Source organism: Bombina bombina, chromosome 1 (genome assembly GCF_027579735.1).
Source record: "Bombina bombina isolate aBomBom1 chromosome 1, aBomBom1.pri, whole genome shotgun sequence".
Lineage (NCBI taxonomy): Eukaryota > Metazoa > Chordata > Amphibia > Anura > Bombinatoridae > Bombina > Bombina bombina.
This window is the reverse complement of record NC_069499.1, coordinates 1,257,559,052-1,257,583,932: the sequence shown is the minus strand read 5'-3', so window position 1 is coordinate 1,257,583,932 and position 24,881 is coordinate 1,257,559,052. Positions and strand designations below refer to the sequence as shown.

General features: G+C 36.9%; 1 protein-coding gene across 1 annotated transcript in view; it reads right to left on the bottom strand.

Moving 5' to 3' along the window:
- LOC128648246 (hepatocyte nuclear factor 4-beta) overlaps window positions 1–11,301 on the bottom strand; it is a 139,525-nt gene extending 128,224 nt beyond the window's left edge. Inside the window, exon 1 of the mRNA XM_053700880.1 lies at window positions 10,840–11,301. Coding sequence (XP_053556855.1) covers window positions 10,840–10,954 — 115 coding nt within the window. The 5' untranslated portion in view covers window positions 10,955–11,301. The remainder of the gene's footprint in view (window positions 1–10,839) is intronic.
- Window positions 11,302–24,881: the final 13,580 nt, after the last annotated feature.

The window sequence follows — 24,881 nt, the reverse complement described above, 5'->3', positions numbered from 1 at the left end:
TTTAAAAATAAGCAAAACAATACATTTATGTAAAAAAAAAAACACCTTTATGGGCTTTATAAATAGATCATCTACAAAACATTTATGCAAAGAAAAAATGAGTGTATAATGTCCCTTTAATTACATCTTTGAATAGAAACATATTTGCAATATAAATGTATTGGCAAAAATGCTTCTAGTAAAAGTTATCATTGCTTTAGTGTTAACATTTTTCTCTGCACGTGCATGTGAAGCATAGCTAGATATTGTCACTGTACCCACATTTTAAATACTGCAGCTGCTCAGATCATCACTGGGGCTTGTGTCATGTAAGCAATTAACAAATTAAATCATTACCAGATGGTACAAGCACCTAAGGCTCTCTGAGCAAGTACTGTGTATAAAATGCTGCTGCACGTTGCATATGTAAATACTCTTTTGAAACAGCTATAGCTTTTATTAGAAGCATTTTTGCTAATATGTTATATGTTATTACAAAATGGCTTCTGTTCAATACTGAAATGCATTCATGTGGTTTCCAATTGTGGCTGGAATATCCCTTTAAGCTCTTCTTTAATCTGGAAATGCAATTGAATGGGTCACAATATTAGTCAATTGGGTTTCCAGATTATAGCAGATACTCTGTATACAAAGGGGTTCAATTGTGAATATGATTGGTCTGTATTTTGGTAAAACAATTGTTGACAGTTTGAATTTATTGTGCTTGGTAATAGTAATGTATGATAGCCAAATATGGTTTTATTCCATTTGAATTACAATTTAAAAAAAGTATTTTAATATATGAGAAAAAAAACCAAAAGGATTTTTTGTATTAGGTGTTTTATGTAAGTTATGTGTCTACTTGGTGAGGCTTTTGTATATTAATGTAATTTTGGTTCCCTGTTTAGACTTTTAAAGTGTGTAAAATGTTAGTATTGAATAAGCATGAATAAGGGCATGTTCTAAGCTAAAACGTTGCTTGTTTGGACCCAATGCAAAAATAATAAAAGTCACATTTGATATATAGCAGCTGGAAGTCTTTTTCTTACATTTTGTCTCTACATGAAGGCTTTATAGCTTAATGTCATAAATCTTCTACAGCAATATAAGCTTGGTTACTGTTCGGTAAATGCTAGAAAAACAGGAAGTCAGGTTCATGCCCATGCTCAAAATCAAACTTTCATTATTCAGATAGACGCAGGGGTGTCAAACTCAAATTCATCGTGGGCCGCATCAGCAGTTTGGTCACCCTCAAAGGGCCGGTTGTATCTGTAGGACTATGTGTCCACTCTTTATTATCATAAATTATTGTCACTGCATTCAATTATTACTGTAGAATAATGGCAAGTAGATATTCAAATGTACAATTATTGTACAATTTATTGAAAAATGATTTTTGGTAACAGACAGTAATTTTTTTTTTTTTAAACATACAAATATTGCCAAACACTGTTTATTACACATATGGCAAATACAAGGCATTAACTTTTTTTTAACTTTTCTGACTAGATGGCTGACATCGTTTTCCTGAGGTCAGTCCATCGATGTCTGGCGTTAGGTCTTGTGCTGTAGCAATCTGCAAAACGGCATGGTACCAAAGTGAATCGGCTGATTGATGAATTCAATCGACGCTTTTCTGACTTTAAAGAACAGAACTTAACCTTTACCAGCTTTGATAACCTCCATGCTGTTTTGCGGATTGCTACAGCACAAGAGCACTCTGATACGTTATACCACTGTAAAGTGACACGGAAGTGGTCAGTATATCCAAAGTTTACCGCTCAGACTCTTAAGCAGAATAATAAGCAGACCCCCCTAATAAGCAGACCCCCCCCCCCCCCACATACATCATATGTACTTACAGTACAGGAGAGAAGGGCTCAGGCAGCCGTTGGATCTGTCACGTCACAGGATGGCATGCGCTCAATATAAAAACAAGTGGGAATGTATGTAAAGTGGAGGTTTCCTGTGTAGAACGGCCGGCACCGCTAGAGGGCTGGCTTGTAGGCTGCCGCGCATGCGCTGAAGATGCGGCTTTCTTGTGTCAAAAAAAAAAAAGCGAGAATAAAAGGTGAAGGCTGGCGGCCGGCGGCGGCTACACGGGCCACATGACAAGGTCTGGCGGGCCGGATTCGGCCCGCGGGCCTTGTGTTTGACACCCGTGAGATAGAGCATGCCATTTTAAACAAGTTTTCAATTTACTTCCATTAACAAAATGTGCCCATTATTTTTTTATTTAAACTGTTTGAGTCACCAGCTCCTACTGAGCATGTGCAAGAATAAGCGTGTATGCATTTGTGAATGGCTGATGGCTGTCACATGGTACGTGTATGCATTTGTGAATGGCTGTCACATGGTACAGGGGGAGTGGAAATAGACATAACTTTTAAAATTGTCAGAAAAAAAATCTACTACTCATTTGAAGTTCAGACTAAGTGTTATTGCATTATCTTGTTATCTTGCATTTGTTGATTATGCAAATCTACTGTGTTGACTGGTCCTTTAAGTATCCAACATGTCTGCTCCCTTACTTTACTATAGGTAGTGCTACACCCAGAATTTCTAAGTGCTCATTTTTTAAGAAAACAAGTTTGTTGTTTGTTGTTTTTAACGCAATCAGATACTTTTTATGTTTATTTTGATTTAATATACTGTTTAACTTATTTCAAGAATTTTTTTTTCCAAAGAAGCACTGTTTCATATCCCTTTAAAAAACAAGGAATTTTACACAAGCCATTTGCATGAATTTATGCGAGCTTTAATTATCAAAACAATTTTTTGTGTACGTTTTTATACAAAACTATGTTTATTGGCATTTGTACAGTGAATAGGTTTCAATGCACTGTTCATTGCTGACAGTGTTTACTATCACTTTAAGAAGCAGCAGTCTGCTTATGAAATCATCCTGGATGATTGAAAAGCCCTGATCATGGGTAAATGTTTGCGCTAGAGCAGTGGGAGGGGCAACACAATTATAAAGTTTTGCAATGATAAATGTGGACAGAGGATGCAGTTTTACTGCCCCCCCCAAATTAAAAAAAAAACTTTGAAAGCCACTTAAAAAGCTAGTGCTACACATCCGTCTTCCATTGTTTAAAATAGATTTTCCTGTTATATCATTTACTACTAATTAGAATGGCTGTTCTACTAACGGATTGAAATGTGTTTGAAAAATAAACAAAAACTTATTACAACATGTATATGATATTTTCACATGGATATTCTTATGGGTTGGAATAGGAGACATTTTTTCCAAACGTAATTAAGTCTGGTTTAGTCACCTCAAATCTGTGCCTGACCTTACTTTGTAATATATTTTTCTCACTGTGTTCCCAAGTTGTAAACCAGGGTAATTACCCAAGACAAACACATTATTTTCCAAACAGCATGGTACAAGGGGAGACAGTAACTGATTAACAGCAAAACAAATAGTACAAGACAAATCTGACCCTAGTAGCACATTGCTTACTGTTACATCTAGTTTTGCAATGCCACTAAATCACAAAAATGTTGTTCCTCTTAAAGTGAGCACAGAGAACCACATCCTGATGTAACTGTTTAACTTCCAAAAGAAAAGCATATTAAACAAACTTTATACCAGAAGTAGGGATTGTGGAATACGAATGTAAAAATGAAACAACTTTCCAATGCACTTCTATTATCTAATTTGATTTGCTCTCTTGGTATACTTTGTTTAAAGGCATATCTGGGTAGGCTCATTAGTAGCAGTGCACTACTGAGAGCTAGTGCTGATTGGTGGCTGCACATATATACCTCTCTATAATTGGCTCAACCAATGTATTTAGCTAGCTCCCATTAGTGCCTTTTTACCTCTTTAACAAATGATACAAAGTGCAACTATAATAGAAGAAAATTGGAGATTTGTTTAAAATGTTTTGCTCTATCTGAATAATGAAATACACATTTTGGGTTTAATGCCCATTTAATGGAAGATAAATGAACAATAATATAATAAACTAACATTATTTCACTATTGATTGATTGAATGTTGTGTTTAACCCTTGCTATACACTGCCTATTCTGAGCTGAAAACAGCCAATAATTGATGCACATATGCCACTCCTCCTCAAGTGCACTACTGGAACAGAGCTAACTTTTACTCATAGAAAGAATTTAAATTCACAGAAAAACACATCATTCTATTCAAGCAACTGCAAAATAACAAACAATGCTCTTAATACATTATAACATTGTATGGACTGTTTCATTATGTCCTTTTAAATATGCTTTTCTGTTGCTTACTACTATAAACATAATTTTTTAAATGTATTTTTTTTTTTTTTAAATAATTTTTTATTGAGGTATAAGGTGATAACAGCAGAACAAGAAAATATGTCCAGGTACAGAATAGATTTGACAGGAGTGTCTATGCATTTTGAATACAGAGAACAGAATTAATCTAGAGAATAAGGATACAATTATTACCATTATAAATACTGAGTGTGATCTACGGTCTCGATAAATACTTGCCAATGAGGGCTTTTAAGTCACAGAACAACAAGTTCAACAACAAAAAATGTGAATTCTAACATGGAAAAGGCAGTATATCTCTCATGTGGATCATAAAACTCATGACATACAAGGTAAAGATGAGAAGACGTTCAAGTGCAGCAGTTAAAGGTACCTGGAACACAGTTAGAAGACCTCATTTTTAACCTGTAGCATATTAAATAAAAATAATGATCCCAGAATGCTGTTTAAACTTCAGAATGGTTTGTCTGATCAGGACAAGTTGGGGCAAAATGGGGGATTATTAACGGGGTTTATTTTTTTGGGGGAGAGGAGGATTCAGCGGGCCATAGCCGCTATAAGATGGGGGAGGGGGGGGCGGAGCCAGTTAGGATATCAGTCTTAGGGGACTCCTAGGCCACTGAATCTGTTGGATATAAAACAGGGAAAGGCAACTCTCTAGTCTACTCACTCTAAGGTCTATATAAATACCTATCTAAGCCTGTCATAAACTGATATAAAAATACAGCTTAGGAGGTACCTAAATAACAACACGGTTTATGAGAGCAAGGTAGGAGAGGAGAGACCTGAGGGATCTATGAAGTAATGGTTCCATAAGAAAGTACATTATGCCCAGACAATTAACTTATTAGTGTAGTGAGGGAATGCGGGATGTACCATTAAACTGTATTTCTGGTGTGAGTGTGTATGGGTAATGCTGTTCTACAAGAGTTCCAAGAGGAGTATATGGGAAAAATGGGTTATAACAAACAGCCAAGTATACTGCTAATTAGCTGTAAGCATTAAGTCACTGGAAACGTTATAAGTACTACTATTGTTTTAAAGTATCTAGAGCTTACTCTAAGAATCCCTTATAAAAAAAAAAAATCTGAGAAGATGCATATACAGTTGACGTTAAATATAGCTCAGACAAAATATGCAAGCTGCTGTTGCTGACCATAATTAATAGCAGCTAGGACCTAATGGGTATAATTAATGCCAGCACATATTAATATTGAGTTTGTTACATCAGTATAGTTATAGTTAGTACTAAAGCATGGTGTGCAAATATTCTCCAGTTGTATGGAATTTGGTATGCAGCTTCCAAATGCTAAAAGCTTCAATCATAATGTTAACTGAGCATAGAGTCCTCAATGTAAAGTTCATATTATATGCAGTAAGTTAAAAAGTGGTTAACCAGAGAAGTAAGCTTAAAGCCCAATAGTTATATATACAAATTAAACATGTCTAGGGCTCCTTGCATAAAATATTATGAACATCAGCAAGTTTTACTATAACATAATAGGGAATGAACCAATGAAGTTATAGAGAGAGACGTCCAGCATAACAGTAAGGGGACTTTGGACTGCGGCAAGATGAAGGATACCAGGCAGTTACCAAGTTTTACTTAATTATCGACTGATGTTATGTAGCTCAAGATGGAATGTAAGTTCTATGGAGCTGGGTTACTTCGGCCTCTTTTCAGTACGGCTGCTGTTTCAGGAGAATGTGAAGGTGAGTCATCAGCCGTATGTATTGTTACCTAAGCTTATAAGGCAGAACCACGAGAGAATTAAAGTTAAAGAGTCAGTACAAGACCGGAAACCCCTGGTACAGCTCGTACTGTGGCTTTGTGAATTATCTCGATTTTACCCGATACCAGCCCGTGGGCGCCATTGGTCAGGACAAATGAGATCGTTGGCTGGTCGCATAAGTCCCTGTAGCCTCCGGTGTTGTATGAGGGCGAGTAGCCAAAAGAAGTAGGAAGTATCCAGTCGGTTAGCCTTTTGTCTGTGGGCCAGGGAGAGGAGTAAGAGAGCTGCGGTAGGGTTGGGAAGCGAAAGAGGGTCCATAGCTCTTTTTCTTACAGGCGCTGTGGCCATCTCACCTGAGTGTCGTTTAGTCATTCCCATAGCAAGTATCTCTACCTCTTGGATATCTCGCTCAGGCATGACGAAGGTAGGAAGTATCCAGGGAGAGGTAGGTAAGGTGTTACACTGCTGGAACTCTTCTGTCTCTTGAACTAAGGTGTCATCATCAGGCCGCACGCACACATCGTGTAGTGACTGAGTGAGATCGGCAAACTGCTCGCTCATCTTCTTTTCTAGCCACGCAAACACAAGGTTGACAGTGTCATAGCATAGCTGCGTATCCATATTGGGAGACAGGAATGGGCAACAGAGGTGGAAAGTTTGTAAATTGCAGAACGGTGTCTGCTCTTAGATTACTCCAGTACCGGGTGTTGGGAAGTATTAGCTCTCTCAGGTCACAGCGATCCAGCTTCCCACAGTGTGATTACTCATAGGAGAATGAGCTTAAACATTACATGAGGTATGGGTCAGGCTTTAATGGAAACAGAGAATACTGCGATTCGGTGGCTCTTTTCCATTACACTGTCTGCAATCGGCCGATATTTTTATGTGTTTGCGGCCTAGATAAAATGGCGCCTGTCAGAGCTTCTCCTCTCCTTAGTTAATGGCGTAACAGGTCTCTCACGATGTGTCTCAAGAATCCATAGTGCTCCTCTTTACTCCATATGACTTTAGGACTTAGAAATAAAACCTTGCGTGGTGGTAGTCCAAAGTTATGATATTACTTTTTGCTCTGTTTCACGGAGCTCTAGAGAGATGCGGCCATCCTGGAGCCCTGCTAGACTCCGCCCCCCCTTTAAATGTATTTTTGTTTGTCTTGTAACCTTTTTTTAATGCTAGCTGTCAGTCATATCTGCCAATTATGTTAGTAAATTAATATGTCTCAGTGAGTGTTGCAATAACACAGTTGTGATCTTTTTAAAAAGAAAATTCAGGGACACATAGCAGCAGAACAATTAAATATCAGGTTACTGGAGTACTGACCACACCCACAATGGTTTACATAGCTCCTCCCTGAAAACACAATGTAAATTGCATACAATATAAACAAAATATTAAATACAGTAATAATTGATCTAATCTGTAAACTGCTGGAAATTAATCTGAAACCAGTTCACAAAATTAGATGTTATTATATAATTCTGCAGTTGTAATGCAAATTGTGGAAGATTTAGGTGCCACAATATATATATTTATATTCACATTTCTATCTATCTATCTATCTATCTATCTATGTATCTATCTATCTATCTATCTATCTATCTATCTATCTATCTATCTATCTATCTATTAATCTATACTATGATATATGAAACCACTAAAATTGTGAAATAATAAAGATTAGTAGAAGGAGGAAATATTATCTATGTATAAAAAATACATTATCATTAATTGATTGTATTACTGTACTTATTGTTACAGTTTAAATAATAAAATGCTGCTTCTAATATAAACCTTATTTTTTATAACATTAAAACATATAAGCAAAATAATACTTATTTTTCTGCAGGAATCGGAATGTTTACATAAATGTATATAATATTATTTTGTCATTGCCATTGTTGTTTATTTTAAATAGTCACTTTTAAACTCACTCTAAATGATTCTTAAACCCGGTGCATTGATTTGCTGTTCATTTTTATGAGTTTGATAAAGATTTGCAAAAATATTTAAATTTTTGTATCCATAGGTATATTTTGTGTGTTATTCAATTATTTTATTATGTATTACAATAACTATTTCTACAATTATTTTTTTTCTTCAAAATTGCTGGATTTTAGAGGCTTTTTCGTTTAGAACTTTCATTTACTTACATACTGTTAAATAGAGCACAACTGATTTGTGTTTGTGGATCTCAGCAAGCATGTAGAACTATTCAGGGGGGAACTACCAATGGTGCAGAGAATTATATTATTATTATTATTTTGATTTAATTGTATAGCGCTGCAAACTTTATTAGCGCTGGGTACAGAGATAGAGGTATAGAATTACAAGGGTTTGTGATTAGATACAAATACATAACAGACTAAACAAAACTAGTACAGAATGAGGAGGGCCCTGCTCCGAAGAGCTTGCAGTCTAGAGGTTGAGGGAGCAGAGGCATAACGTTTGGGCTAGCTTGTCACATTTATTGTCATGGCAGTTCAAGATTTATTTTAGTTAGGATGAAAAACTGAGTAGAGACAGTAAGCCTTTCTGAATAGGTGGGTTTTCAAATAGCTTCTGAAGCTATATCTATCTACATTATTTCTATTGCTTACTACTGAGTTACCCTTGGGGTTGCCCAAAACAATATTGCACCAGGGTCCTCTGTTGAGTAAATTCAGTAATGGAATTACGGAATAAAGATGGGCAACAGGGTAGATAGTGACCACTTGATACCCTCAAAATGTACCATTACATGTCCTGCCCTGTATTCTAGGGCTGCAGAGTATGTCTCTTTACCAAACATAGGAGTCAAATACAGTCCTTTCAGAAACACTTATCCAATGGCTTGAAACAGAAAATCACCCTTTAAGTCTAAGTAGATGTTTGAAGATAAATCATTAGTTAAGTTTTTCTAAATCTCTGACTGAGTCTGCTCTGTGTGCTGGCACTGATGATATACACACTAAGCATGGGCTATCAATTTATGTGCACAGTAAAATGTATTACTAAAACTGTTTACAATTCAAAGGGACATATATATGCATCTCTCTCTCTCTCTCTCTCTCTCTCTCTCTCTGTCTCTCTCTCTCTCTCTCTCTCTCTCTCTCTCTCTCTCTCTCTCTGTCTCTCTCTCTGTCTCTCTCTCTCTCTCTCTCTCTCTCTCTCTCTCTCTCTCTCTCTCTCTCTCTGTCTCTCTCTCTGTCTCTCTCTCTCTCTCTCTCTCTCTCTCTGTCTCTCTCTCTGTCTCTCTCTCTCTCTGTCTCTCTCTCTCTCTATCTATCTATCTATCGATCTCTAAAGGAAGCAAAGCATGCTCACTGCATCTATGCTTTAGCAAATTTGCCTACAGTAAGACATTTCATGCATTTACTTAACTAATGAAAACAGGAACGTGTTAGAATCTATAGAATTAGAAAATTACCTATTGCACAAGGTTAATCTCAAAATCCCAACATACCTCTTTGTGATAGTGTAATTCAATCACTAATAATTCCTGTAAACATTTTCTATACAACAAATAAGCATTATTTAATCTATTAAAAAGATTTGAAACTAAGTTATACAATTGGTAATGAAGTTAAAAAGTTATGATAAAAAAATAAAATACATAACTGATACAAGTGTAATTCACACAAAACAAATGACCTTCACATTGTGAGAATGTTCAAAAGTCACTTGTGGGCAAACACATAAACACAAAATCACTGCACCTAAAATGTGATTATGTTCAAAGAAATTTAGTTAGTGAATCTAATGTTCACATTTACAATGCAAAACTTTATTCACACATTACTATATATATATTATTAAATGCTACATCCTAAAACATCTCTCTCTCTCTCTCTCTCTCTCTCTCTCTCTCTCTCTCTCTCTCTATATATATATATATATATATATATATATATATATATATATATATATATATATATACTCAAATATTTATATATTTTGTGTACATGTTTTTATGTGCATGTTTTATTCAATACAAAAGTTGTTTTCTTTTTGATAAAATTGTATTATTTATTGTGGTTAAATACTTTTCATTGCCTTATCATAAAAGAACTGTAACAAGTAGCTTTATGCCACAATATAAAAGTGTCATGAAAATCTATTAACACAGGGTTAGGCTTCTGACTTTCTGTCCTCCTTAAAAATAAGTCGAGAATCTATCTGTAAATTAATTTGGTAAATGGCCCACTTCTTAAAAATGCATTTTGATTATTTACCCAGTCCTAGTTTTTATTTTATGTTTCAGTTCCTATTTTATTTTTATCTTAATTCAGGCTTTTGGAAGAGTTATATGTACCTTTTATCAAACAGTTAAAATATGCTTAGTAGTTACAGAGTTCAAGGACAGTTCAAAGCATTTATGTCACAGATAAAACAGTCACTTACCAGACTGACTAAAACAGTCACAAATCACAAATAAACCTATATTAGATAGAATCTGATATAGTTACAATAATAGCATTAATATTCTAAATGATATCTGTTAGGGTTAAGTAAATTATCTCAATTTAATAACTTATGCTTTTTCTATATAATATTTTAAATCAAACATCTGTGTCTGTTCTGACTCAGTAAGTAGATCAGAAACCACATAATTTTAATTAAAATATAACTTGCGTTGAAAGCTTTTAACTTATCCATAAATAAAGCATAGTACTGATTTGTCATATTATACAATCCAATTAATTTATATTGTAAGAACACATAAATGGGCATTTTTATGGCAACCAATACATCGCATTTTACAGAGTGACTGGTACAAAGTGCCACATACAGGAGCCTGCCAGAAGTTAGAGAGTATTCAGAAGGTTCTGCGTATAGAGTTTATATTTATCTATACCTGAAAGTTACAAAATCTCACCTGCATTGCTTGGAAGAACTCTAATGGTGTCAAATTCCAGCATGGTGTAAGAAGAGTCCAATGTCTCAGCGTAGTTTGGCATATCCATGTCCATTATAGTTTCATAGAGCTTCATTATTATCTGTCAACAGCAACAGGTCAAACCAAACAGTCCCAGCTGTCAATCACCCTGGTCATTACACCCTGGAAAGGGGAGCATAAGGCACCACAAATGGGAAATCAATGCCTACAGCAGTCAGCTGTGCTACAGAAAGACTGAAGAGTGAGAGAGAAAAAGAGACAGAGAGAGACGCTCCCTCACCTGAAAGTCCCAGCCACCTACAATAATTATGTGTCATGTTATGATTATACAATGCAGATAAGGCCTTGACTAAACCAACTCAGATTCCATCCTCACCCCTGCACAATACGGCAATCCTTGGGTAAACAGCATTAAAAAGTATATCACGCTAAGGTTTTTCCCATAAAGCAGAGAATTCAGAAACATCGAAGACAATAATGAAATTAATCTAGAAAAAAAAAGAGAATGGATAATTAACTTTGTAGTTTGAATTAAAGTTTCACTGTTTATTAAGGACATTAAATTGTGTTTTTCAAAAATCTTCTGTATTATGGATCCTTAAATATCAAAGTGCCAAAATTAGACAATTTTACATTGTTCTTAGATTTTCAAAATGACATGTTCATATTAAATAGTTATACATATTTTATTTATATTCTTAAATCAAAATTAAATAGCATAATACATTTAGCAAGTGAATGTTAGGTTTAATAGCACATAAGAAAAGCTGGAATGCAATTTCAAAATGAAAAAGTGATGATTTTTTTTATTAGTATCTCTTAAATTAAGAAAACAATGAAATGACAATTAGCAGATCTAAATTATAGTTTATATTTGAGCTTATATGAGGGGTTTTAAGGGAAATGCTAGCACAAAAATGTTATAATGCATTAGGGCATTTTATTATTGTATTAATGCCAAGGCCGGATTGGCCTACCAGGATACCAGCAAATTTCCCGGTGGGCTGCAGCAGTTGGGGCTGAAAAGCTACAATTTAAAGGGGTGATTAATGGATGCCATTGGGCTTTAGAGTGCATATAACAACAGTAACAATATAGTAGGTAAAGTAATACTAATGGTAAGTATCTATAGGTGCCAAATAATTTTGTAATCAACAAGCATCTGTTAGGGGGGCAATATGGTACTAAAGAGACTTATAAAAAAATGAGTTACAAAGTGTGTAACATAAAAAGAGTGCTTTACCCCTACAATTATATAGGAAAACTTTCAATGAATAATACAGGAACGATTTTTTTATCATTCTTACTTTATCTTTATTGGTTTAACTATTCAATCATACACGTTCAAAAACACTTAAACCCTCTAGATATCAATATATAGCATAAGTGTGTGAATAATACCGCTGTGAATCATGTATCTAGATGTGAAACATTGTACTTGGTTTGTATAATATCAAGCAGTCAGATACAAACAATATCTTATGTAGCCGGCTATAAATAAATTAAGAAATAATGCTGTAACAAAAGGACCTGTTAATATGTGGGATGTCAGATTATGAGATTAAAGCTATCTAGCTAATACTCTATCTGTAATTATAAAGTCCTTGCTTGCACAGTTAAAGGGACAGTATACTATAAAATAGTTTTTCCCTTAATGTGTTTTTAATTATTTTTTTTACCAGCTGCAGAGATAAAATGTATGAGATTTGCTTTTTTAAGGCTTATTTGTGTATATGAATTAGCCGATTTTGTGTTTTGAAGCCACAACCTAATAAAATTGGTATAGCTTGTAGGTATAATCAGATCTCATTACTGTATCATATTGTGTAAATTTACCTGCTTCTTTATCTTATATCTGTCCATTAACCAATCACTAATACTTGGAGAGAACAATGGGAAATTAACATTGTATTACCTTATCTCTTCTATAACCCACTGGAAGTGTAATGTCTTCTACTGGCTGTGTTTACACAACTTGGCCTCGAGACCAAAATCTTTCAGGATGGGTGGGAATACCACAGGCTAAATAAACTATTTCATATGCCAATATAAGGGTAATCGAAATACTTGTAAACAATTTAATACACTCCAGCAGGTAAAGTGGATCATTGGGAACAAGTTAAAGGGGAGACCATTTTTGAGTAAACTGTCCCTTCAACTTTAGCACAGCTGTTCAGTGTAATAGATTCTGTCTGCTTAAAGGGACACTGAACCCAGCAATCAAGTAATTGTCTAGAGTGCGCTATCATCTCCATGTTGGATAATGCAAGTGCGCTAAATCTCTCACACAATAGACTTCTATGGGAGTGTGCAGTAAAATTCATGAATGAAATTTCTCGTGCACTGAGCTGATGGTGCACTGATCTGATTGCGCATAAGTAGTGGAGTGATTCATGTAGTTCTCTGCTTTACTATTAATAAAGATGCTTTACTTCAGGTCTAAAAAAGCACTACATTTTCAGCAACATTTTAGATTGCGTTCAAGCACAACACAACTCACCCCTTGTAATACAAACATTTTTAACCATTTAAATTGATTATTGACAATTTAAAAGTATATTCTGTGTCCAATCATAACCTTTTGAATAAAATGTTTGGACCTTTCAAGTTAATTTGCTTTTGTGTCTAGGAGCATGAAGTCATGGCAATAACATTAGTTTGTTTGCTATGGTTATACTTTGTTTTGATTTGTAAAAGGTAACTATTTTTATGTTCATGCAGAATAAGCAAAAATTAAACCTCAAGCAGGCCAAAGACATGATAACAAATAATATAGGACTTTATAACACTTGTGAAACTAATAGGGATCCATGATAAGAAATAGAATAAATTATTAAAATAATTAATGCTAAAGCAAATAATCTAATATGTAGAAATATTATACAGTTCATGGATATGCGCCTGATTCGCTAAAATTTGTTGGCCTTGAGTGCAATATTACTCTGGCCTTTCAAATAATCAGACCTCCCTCGATTGTCTAAAAAAAGGGAACTGAACCCTTCCCAGTCAGTGCTTCCCATAAAAAGTAATTAACCCCTTCTATTTGCATGATGAACTATAGCTTGTCATTCACATCTCAGCCCACAGGCGCATGACGAGCCCTTTTTGTCATGCAGGGGAATCGCCATTAAAATGCTGTTTTCTGCGATCGCCTGCACCACAGACTGGGGATGGTTGGTGGCCTAGTTGTTATTTAATCCAATGTAATTAGAGCAAATGGACCTTTTACTGTTAATGTTGGTGGCAACAGTATTTACTTTAAATTGCTAAATTAATAGAATATATAATTATATTTTGTAACTGTACAGATAGCACACAGTGGCACACTTTAAAGGGACATTAAACCTAAAATTTTTCTTTCATTATTCAGATAGAGAATTCAATTTTGAGCAACATTCCAATTTACTTCTATTATTTCATTGGCTTAATTCTTTAAGTATTCTTTATTAAAGAAATAGCAATGCTCATGGGTGACCCAATAACACAAGGAATCTAGGTGCAGCCAACAATTAACAGCTACTGAGCACATTTAGATATGTTTTTAAACAAAGGATATCAAGAGAACAAAGCAAATTAAATAATAAAAGTAATTTGGAAAGTTGTTTAAAATTGACTGCTCTTTCTGAATTATGAAAGAAAACATGTGGGTTTAATGTCCATTTAAGCTCTCTGAAATGCAGAATATAGCAGGTAAAAGTGAATGTAACAGGGAGTGACTGGCACTGCTAAAAAAATTTAAGGAAATACATAACAAATTGTGTGGACTTTTTTTTAGAGAGAATCTCACCTCAGGGGAGTGCTTCAGAGAATTGGGCCCTAAATCTTAACATCTAAAAATAAAATAAAAATGATGTAGCCAAACAATGCATGTACTAAAGAGATAGCTAAAGTCATTTTTTTTTTTTTGCTGTATTTAAAACATATAAAAAGCATATATGAGTTTTTATACAGATGTTCTGGGGCTAAAGAAAACAAACAAACAAAAAACAACTAGTGTTGTGGGTTACTGTCCACCAACAAAGCTATGGAACTTGTCTTTAACATCTGGTGAGCACTATGCTTCTAGGGTTTGAAAAATAATAGTAATAAAATATAAAGTAGAATTCTTGCCTTCCTTGTTAAAGGGACTTTTATTTCATTACTTCAGAGTGCAAGCCAATGCAGACAACGTTTCAGGCCAGCTATAGGTCCTTAATCATTTTGGAGGCTACAGTGTCAAAACTGTAAAATTCTGTTTTTGAAGATTACATAAATTCTTCTAATAGAAACCTTTAGTCTTTTTCTTGATTTCAGAAAAAAATTACTTTTAAAATATTAAAAGTATGAATCTAATGCCCTTAGTATGCCCATCATGGCTATGTACAAAATCACATTAATATTGTTTAGCAGTGATCAGGATGGATTTGGATTAGATTAATCTTACAAATGTAAATCAGTATTTCCCTTACACACGAATGGGTACGGTTAAAAGATCTGTACTGTAACCTTAAGAGGTGTGAAAGGGCCATTGTATATGTCCAGGGCTCAAAATTTCCACTAGCCATTGGCAAGTGAAAATTTAATGGTGGCGAGTGAAAGTTAGTTAGTGAATGTTGAATCAACATGCACTCACTGTCCGAAGTCTGTTGGTGTGTTGTAAGTTTGTTATTGTATTAGCAAAATGTACATTCCTTTTGCAGCACTGACAAACACACATTTTGGGCTATGTGCTAAAAATATTATTTAAGGGGATTTTGTATATCTATGAAAGGGCAATGATATGTTAAGAGAGACTGGAGGGAAAAAAAGAAAGAGTGAAGAGATATGAGAGGGGGAAAGAAAGTGTAAAGAGAAAATATGGCCTGAGAGAGAAGGGAGAGGGTAAAAAGGGAGATTGGGGAGAGTTTAGAGTAAGAGGGAAGGTATAACAATTATTTAAAAAACAAACAAATCTCCAGGTCTACTATGACCTTCCATGACTGTCAGCACTCTCTTGCCTTTACCAGAATCCAATCAGAGAAGCACTCTCAGCGGTGATAAAAATGAACTTTTATTTGTCAGAACATACTTTAAAATATCCGCATCTTAGTACATCATATGCACCAAAAGGCAATGTGGGTGAAAGGTGGGAGCGTGCTCCCGGACTTGCTCATGCGTTTCGGCTGGATAGCAGTAATCGTAGCTATAGTCCATAGGTCCAATCAGACCTTATATACTCATAAAAGCTTACTTATTGGTTAAAAACAACCTTGGATTAAAACCCCACACTCCACCCTTTTTCGTTCACAACCATAGTGTAAAGTGTAAAAGAGAAGATATGGCCTGAGAGAGAAGGGAGAGGGTAAAAAGGGAGATTGAATAGAGGAGGGAGTGAAGAGAGTTTAGAGAAAGAGGGAAGGTATAATAATTATAAAAAAAAAAACTCCAGGTCTACTATGACCTTCCATGACTGTCAGCACTCTCTTCCCTCACTCTCTCAGTTCAACAACTTCTTTATTCTATCCAGATGTTGTCTGTATGTAGCATTATTTAATTTGTTATGGTATAAAATAAAAACAATATTAAAAATTACTGCACAAAAAGGTGTTTCACAATGGCTAAACATATGTGCAAAGAAGGGGTGGATTAGTGGGCATGGTTTAAAGGGACAGTCAACACCAGAATTTTTGTTGTTTTAAAAGATAGATAATCCCTTAATTACCCATTCCCCAGTTTTGCATAAACAACACAGTTATAATAATATACTTTTTACCTCTGTGATTACCTTGTATCTAAGCATCTTCTGACAGCCCCCTGATCACATGACATTTTATTTATTATCTATTGACTTTCATTTTAGCCAATTAGTGCAGTGTCTGCCACAATCCACGGGCGTGCTCACAATGTTATCTATAGGGTTTACCTGAACTAGCTCTCCCCTGCTGTGAAATATAAAAAATACAAAAGCATGTGATTAGAGGCGGCCTTCAAGGGCTTAGAAATTATCATATGAGCCTTCCTAGGTCTAGCTTACAACTAAGAATACCAAAAGAACAAAGCAAAATTGTTGATAAAAGTAAATTGGAAAGTTGTTTAAAATTACATGCCCTATTTGAAACATGAAAGTTTTTTTTGGACTTGACTGTCCCTTTAAGTAAGTAGTGGGTGAGATTAAGTGGCGAGCAACATTTTGGACTGGCTAGTAGTTTAGGATTGGAAATTTTGAGCCCTGAATTATGGCAGTTTCAGTTGGATGTCCAGTAACTATCCCAATAACATGTACTTAACTACGTTTTCTGGATGTTTTCTGTTAAAAACACTTTTGCTACGTTGGGCTTTTATAGGCCAAATCTATTTTCTATTGTGATCACTCAAAAAACACACTGACCATTTCAGCTGATGACAAAAAAATCATCATTGTGAGCAGATGTCCAACAGATTGGGAGTGACACCTTAATTGTCCTCACTGTCCCTGGGCAAAAATATCACCTCCTGTGCTCATGTCTCTTTTAACCCTTTTGATGGAGTCGTCGTGCACATCCACTCCCCAGCGTGGATGACGGCTATGTATCTTCATCCTGGGATCCCTTTTCCAATCCTGATCGTGGAGACCCCCTCCACTGGAGAGAGGAAAGGAGACTGCATTCTCCCTTCCCATCGCTGCCTCTTCCTGGTAGGCAGTGTGATATAACCACCTGCGCATGTGGTTATGAAGGCTTAACCAGAGGGATGGGGAAAGGGCTTTGGAAGCCTGTATCTTGGCCCCAGGTTACTTAGATGGGAGTCTACTCTTTCAAATGAGGGGTCGCATGCCCCTGTGTTTTACAGGTGATCACCGTAAAAAAAGTGATTTCCTGTTACAGACTTGCACTTTAAAATTATTAAGGGGGCCTCTAAGGGAACTAATATCTCCCTTTCAAATGAGGGGTCACTCGTCTCTCTTGCACAAATGGGTGGGGGAGATATAGGATTTGTTAGTGCCCACCTCACTCAGATTAAAGGACCAGTAAATACAGTAGTTTTACATATTTAAAAAATGCATTATAAAAAGACAATGAAATAGCACTTGGTCTGAACCTCAAATGAATAGTAGAATTATTTTTACTCCTACTGTATCATGTGGCAGCCATCAGCCAATCACAAGTGTATATTCGTATATTCTGTGAATTCTTGCACATCCTCAGTAGGAGCTGGTGACTCAAAACGTGTAAATATAAAATGACTGTGCACATTTTATTAATGGAAGTAAATTGGAAAGTTGTTTAAAATTGCATGCTCTATCTGAATCATTAAAGTTTAATTTTGACTTGAGTTTCCCTTTAAACTGCACTTTTAACTTGCTTTTTTATGTTATTTCATTTTGTGGTGATCACCTGCATTTTACAGGCACACTTGAAAGAGGGGAGTCTTCTATTTCAAATGAGGAATTGCAAACCCCTGTAATATGAAAATACAAACTGTTGGTGGCTGGACACAGTTTGTATTTTCATAGTGCAGTTGAGACCTGGCTAGTCTCTTTCCGTGCCCCAATCTGAAGAGTGTACTGTCTTCCTACCTTGGATTACACCCCTTTAATATGCAGACTATCACCCTTAAATTGTTCTTAAAAGTGAATTTTATCCTGAGGAAGTAGGTGACTCAAACAATGCCCCAGTCTTGCCCACTTTTTGTGTTGGAGGAACAAGTTACCCCTCATTTGAAAAATGGGTGTCTGTCCTTTGATATGAGGGGTCACTTGTTCCTCTAGCATAATTAAGGGGGAGATAGGGGCTCTGTTAGAGATTCCCCCCTTTAGGCAAACAGTACCTTTAAGTGCATCTGCAGGTTATTGTCACTTTAAGAGCGATCACCTGCATCTTACAGGGGTATGTGACATCTCATTTGAAACAAGGAATTGCCTACTTTTAAATGAGGGGTTACATCCCCATCTAAATTTCAGGTGATCACCATGGGAATGCTGCAAAGACACACCTGTGCAGTGTTTGTTGAGGGGGAGGAGGCACTTTTAGAGTACTTATCCCCCCATAAAACCCAGAGTAATATGAAACACAGAGAACCTCCTCTGTCCAATGTGGAGTCTTATACCACTGTCATTATGATTGACATAAAATTGGCAATCACCTATCTAATGTATTTACTGTATGGGGCAGTGGCTCCAAAGGAGCCCCTATCCACTAAAAACAGCTGACAACACATACGCACACAATACCTCTCACATGATAGAAAAGATTACCTATTTTGAAAAGAGGGGTCTTTTTTTTTGAAAGAAGGTGATTGCTGTGGAAATGGTGCCTTTTATCATGCTCTTGGCAATAAAAGGGGCCTAAGTACTCCGCATTAAGCACTACATTGGGGCCTCTCTTTCAAAGAAAGGGTTACATGCCCAGGTGGCTATAAGCTGATGACCATGACTTCAGTTTTCACCTAAAAGAGCTATAGACAAATGGGGGGTGCATATGCCTTTATTTGCCAACCACAATACATAGCCAGACTTAAAGGGACAGTCAACACCAGAATTTTTGTTGTTTAAAAAGAAGGATAATCCCTTTATTACCCATTCTCCAGTTTTGCATAACCAACACAGTTATAATAATACATGTTTTACTTCTGCAATTACCTTGTATCTAAGCCTCTGCATACTGCCCCCTTATTTCAGTTCTTTTGACAGACTTGCATTTTAGCCAATCAGTGCTCACTCCTCGGAAAATTCACGTGTGTGAGCTCAATGTTATCTATATGAAACACAGGAACTAACGCCCTCTAGTGGTGAAAACCCATTCAGATTAGAGGGGGCCTTCAAGGTCTAAGAAATTAGCATATGAACCTCCTAGGTTTAGTTTTCAACTAAGAATACCAAGAGAACAAAGCAACATTGGCGATAAAAGTAGATTGGAAAGTTGTTTAAAATTACATGCCCTATTTGAATCATGAAAGATTTTTTTGGACTTTACTGTCCCTTTAAGACCCTTTCTTTGAAAACAGCAATCCTGCACTTTCAAATAAGTGGTCTTGTGTTTGTCACACTGCTGGATGATTTCCATAATAATGACAAGTACCTTATAGCATTGGCTCTATTTTGGGATTTCTGGCAATGTTTAAAATGCTTTATTACCCTTTCACTATAGAAATAGCACCCTAATTTTGAAGAGTAAGGTCCCATGAGGTTTCATATCCTGATAGCTATAAAGTGATTATCATAGTAATAATGATAACCTGGCAGTAGCCGCTGGCCTTATTTTGTTGTGTTGCTGATGTTAGCGCTCTTAGATCCATGTTTCTCTGAACTAAATAAGACTGAATAAAGAAATTTAAGAATATAAAAAATGTGAAGATGGGTAGAATATAAAAATGTGTTATTTTGTTCAATTCTATATAGGATTACTCTTTGTACAACTATTTTATGGTTTGTTTGTTTTTATATTTTTTGCTACGCTGAGTGAGTTTGACAGGGGTAGGGGCATGCACAAATGGGTTAAACTATCACTCTGAGTAATCAGAATATTGGGTAATTTTAAAATGTATCTAATATTTGTATGTTTAGATCTTTTTGTGCCTATTCATTTTATATATAAATTCTAAGATGGTTCATAGCACCAAAACAATAAATGTTACCTTCTGATTTTCAATTATTTAAAAAAAATATATATATGTATATAAATATACAATATAAAATTATGGTGTTTTGGGAAGGGGAACATATGATAAATGTGGGCCAGCAAAGTTTGGATTTGAAATAATTAGGGAACAATGACTTCCGTGCACCTATTTACTAAACCTTAGAAAATTACACAAAAATTGTTTTTTTTTTAATTTCACATAGTGGTGTTTTCCTATATTATGATATTTTATCAAACTAAAGTTATTTTCTAAAAATGCTAGGTCTGCTGAAAAAAAACCCAACATAATTTGTTGGAGTACCTCAGAGAAAAAAAGTAATTTTTTTTGTAAAATTGCAATGAGGGCCAAACAACTAAACAGCTCCAGCACTGGGGGTGACAATGGCTCAGCACCTAAGGGGTTAATGAGCATGTGTATTTATTATTTGTTTTTGCACTGAGCTAGCAAGCTTTTCACAAGCTGGTCCACATAGTGGTATCACCTTAGGATACTGCTGCTGCCATCGCTAGTAGTATGTTGCTCTATCTAGGCTCTGATCTGACCTGTCTGACATGCTAGCATTTGCCTGTCTAGCCTGCTAAGTTTAATCACCTGCTAGCTATACCTGTGTGCTGATCTGTTACTAGCTATACCTGTGTGCTGATCTGTTACCAGCTATACCTGTGTGCTGGTCTGTTATCAGCTATACCTGTGTGCTGGTCTGTTATCAGCTATATCTGTGTGCTGGTCTGTTACCAGCTATATTTGTGTGCTGGTCTGTTACCAGCTATACCTGTGTGCTGGTCTGTTATCAGCTATATCTGTGTGCTGGTCTGTTACCAGATATACCTGTGTGCTGGTCTGTTACCAACTATACCTCTGTGCTGATCTGTTACCAGCTATATCTGTGTGCTGGTCTGTTACCAGCTGTACCTGTGTGCTGATCTGTTACCAGCTATACCTGTGTGCTGGTCTTTTACCAGCTATATGTGTGTGCTGGTCTGTTACCAGCTATACCTGTGTGCTGGTCTTTTACCAGCTATATGTGTGTGCTGGTCTGATACCAGCTATACCTGTGTGCTGGTCTGTTACCAGCTATATCTGTGTGCTGGTCTGTTATCAGCTATATCTGTGTGCTGGTCTATTACCAGCTATACCAGTGTGCTGGTCTGTCAACCAGCTATATTTGTGTGCTGGTCTGTTACCAGCTATACCTGTGTGCTGGTCTGTTATCAGCTATATCTGTGTGCTGGTCTGTTACCAGATATACCTGTGTGCTGGTCTGTAAACCAGCTATACCTGTGTGCTGTTCTGTTACCAGCTATATCTGTGTGCTAGTCTATTACCAGCTATACCTGTGTGCTGATCTGTTACCAGCTATTTCTGTGTGCTGGTCTGTTACCAGCTATACTTGTGTGCTGGTCTGTTATCAGCTATATCTGTGTGCTGGTCTGTTACCAGCTATACCTGTGTGCTGGTCTGTTATCAGCTATATCTCTGTGCTGGTCTGTTACCAGCTATACCTGTGTGCTGGTCTGTTACCAGCTATACCTGTGTGCTGGTCTATTATCAGCTATATCTGTGGGCTGGTCTGTTATCAGATATACCTGTGTGCTGGTCTATTACCAGCTATACCTGTGTGCTGGTCTGTTACCAGCTATACCTCTGTGCTAGTCTGTTACCAGCTATACCTATGTGCTGGACTGTTACCAGCTATACCAGTGTGCTGGTCTGTTACCAGCTATACCTGTGTGCTGGTCTGTTGCCAGCTATATCTGTGTGCTGGTCTGTTACAAGCTATACCTGTTTGCTGGTCTGTTTCCATCTATACCTTTGTGCTGGTCTGTTACAAGCTATACCTGTGTGTTGGTGTGTTACCAGCTATATATGTGTGCTGGTCTGTTACCAACCATACCGGTGTGCTGCTCTGTTACCAGCTATATCTGTGTGCTAGTCTGTTACCAGCTATAAATGTGTGCTGGTCTGTTACCAGCTATAAATGTGTGCTGGTCTGTTACCAGCTATACATGTGTGCTGGTCTGTTACCAGCTATACATGTGTGCTGGTCTGTTACCAGCTATAAATGTGTGCTGGTCTGTTACCAGCTATACATGTGTGCTGGTCTGTTACCAGCTATAAATGTGTGCTGGTCTGTTACCAACCATACCAGTGTGCTGCTCTGTTACCAGCTATATCTGTGTGCTAGTCTGTTACCAGCTATAAATGTGTGCTGATCTGTTACCAGCTATAAATGTGTGCTGGTCTGTTACCAGTTATAAATGTGTGCTGGTCTGTTACCAGCTATAAATGTGTGCTGGTCTGTTACCAGCTATAAATGTGTGCTAGTCTGTTACCAGCTATAAATGTGTGCTGCTCTGTTACCAGCTATATCTGTGTGCTAGTCTGTTACCAACTATAAATGTGTGCTGATCTGTTACCAGCTATAAATGTGTGCTGGTCTGTTACCAGCTATAAATGTGTGCTGGTCTGTTACCAGCTATAAATGTGTGCTGGTCTGTTACCAGCTATAAATGTGTGCTAGTCTGTTACCAGCTATATCTGTGTGCTGGTCTGTTACCAGATATACCTGTGTGCTGGTCTGTAAACCAGCTATACCTGTGTGCTGTTCTGTTACCAGCTATATCTGTGTGCTAGTCTATTACCAGCTATACCTGTGTGCTGATCTGTTACCAGCTATTTCTGTGTGCTGGTCTGTTACCAGCTATACTTGTGTGCTGGTCTGTTATCAGCTATATCTGTGTGCTGGTCTGTTACCAGCTATACCTGTGTGCTGGTCTGTTATCAGCTATATCTCTGTGCTGGTCTGTTACCAGCTATACCTGTGTGCTGGTCTGTTACCAGCTATACCTGTGTGCTGGTCTATTATCAGCTATATCTGTGGGCTGGTCTGTTATCAGATATACCTGTGTGCTGGTCTATTACCAGCTATACCTGTGTGCTGGTCTGTTACCAGCTATACCTCTGTGCTAGTCTGTTACCAGCTATACCTATGTGCTGGACTGTTACCAGCTATACCAGTGTGCTGGTCTGTTACCAGCTATACCTGTGTGCTGGTCTGTTGCCAGCTATATCTGTGTGCTGGTCTGTTACAAGCTATACCTGTTTGCTGGTCTGTTTCCATCTATACCTTTGTGCTGGTCTGTTACAAGCTATACCTGTGTGTTGGTGTGTTACCAGCTATATATGTGTGCTGGTCTGTTACCAACCATACCGGTGTGCTGCTCTGTTACCAGCTATATCTGTGTGCTAGTCTGTTACCAGCTATAAATGTGTGCTGGTCTGTTACCAGCTATAAATGTGTGCTGGTCTGTTACCAGCTATACATGTGTGCTGGTCTGTTACCAGCTATACATGTGTGCTGGTCTGTTACCAGCTATAAATGTGTGCTGGTCTGTTACCAGCTATACATGTGTGCTGGTCTGTTACCAGCTATAAATGTGTGCTGGTCTGTTACCAACCATACCAGTGTGCTGCTCTGTTACCAGCTATATCTGTGTGCTAGTCTGTTACCAGCTATAAATGTGTGCTGATCTGTTACCAGCTATAAATGTGTGCTGGTCTGTTACCAGTTATAAATGTGTGCTGGTCTGTTACCAGCTATAAATGTGTGCTGGTCTGTTACCAGCTATAAATGTGTGCTAGTCTGTTACCAGCTATAAATGTGTGCTGCTCTGTTACCAGCTATATCTGTGTGCTAGTCTGTTACCAACTATAAATGTGTGCTGATCTGTTACCAGCTATAAATGTGTGCTGGTCTGTTACCAGCTATAAATGTGTGCTGGTCTGTTACCAGCTATAAATGTGTGCTGGTCTGTTACCAGCTATAAATGTGTGCTAGTCTGTTACCAGCTATAAATGTGTGCTGGTCTGTTACCAGCTATAAATGTGTGCTGGTCTGTTACCAGCTATACATGTGTGCTGGTCTGTTACCTCATGTCTATTGGCTTTTTGCTATACTTGTGTAGCCTACTGTATGAGAGCTCTGGGATTGTGCCTGTATATATAGATACATTTTACCAGTGCAGTTTATAAATCTATATCTGGTTGACCTGCTTGACCCTGTCTACCTGCCAGTGACCTCCAAGGAACATAATCTTAATACCTAATTGCTTTGTACATAAGATCACTTTAATATCAAAAAAAGATAGTTCAATCATCCAGGAGTATTTGAGAATTATATTTATATTATTTGTAAGGAAAGGAAGGATTTTTCTACTGGGGCTTGGCAAACCCATGTGAGAGGTTGCCCATGACACCTTAAACATCAGCCAGTTTGTGCTGGCTGTTACCAGCTATATGTGTGTGCTGGTCTGTTACCAGCTATAACTTTGTGTTGGTCTGTTACCAGCTATGTCTGTGTTCTGGTCTGTTACCAGCTATATCTGTGTGCTGGTCTGTTACCAGCTATACCTGTGTGCTGGTCTGTTATCAGCTATAACTGTGTG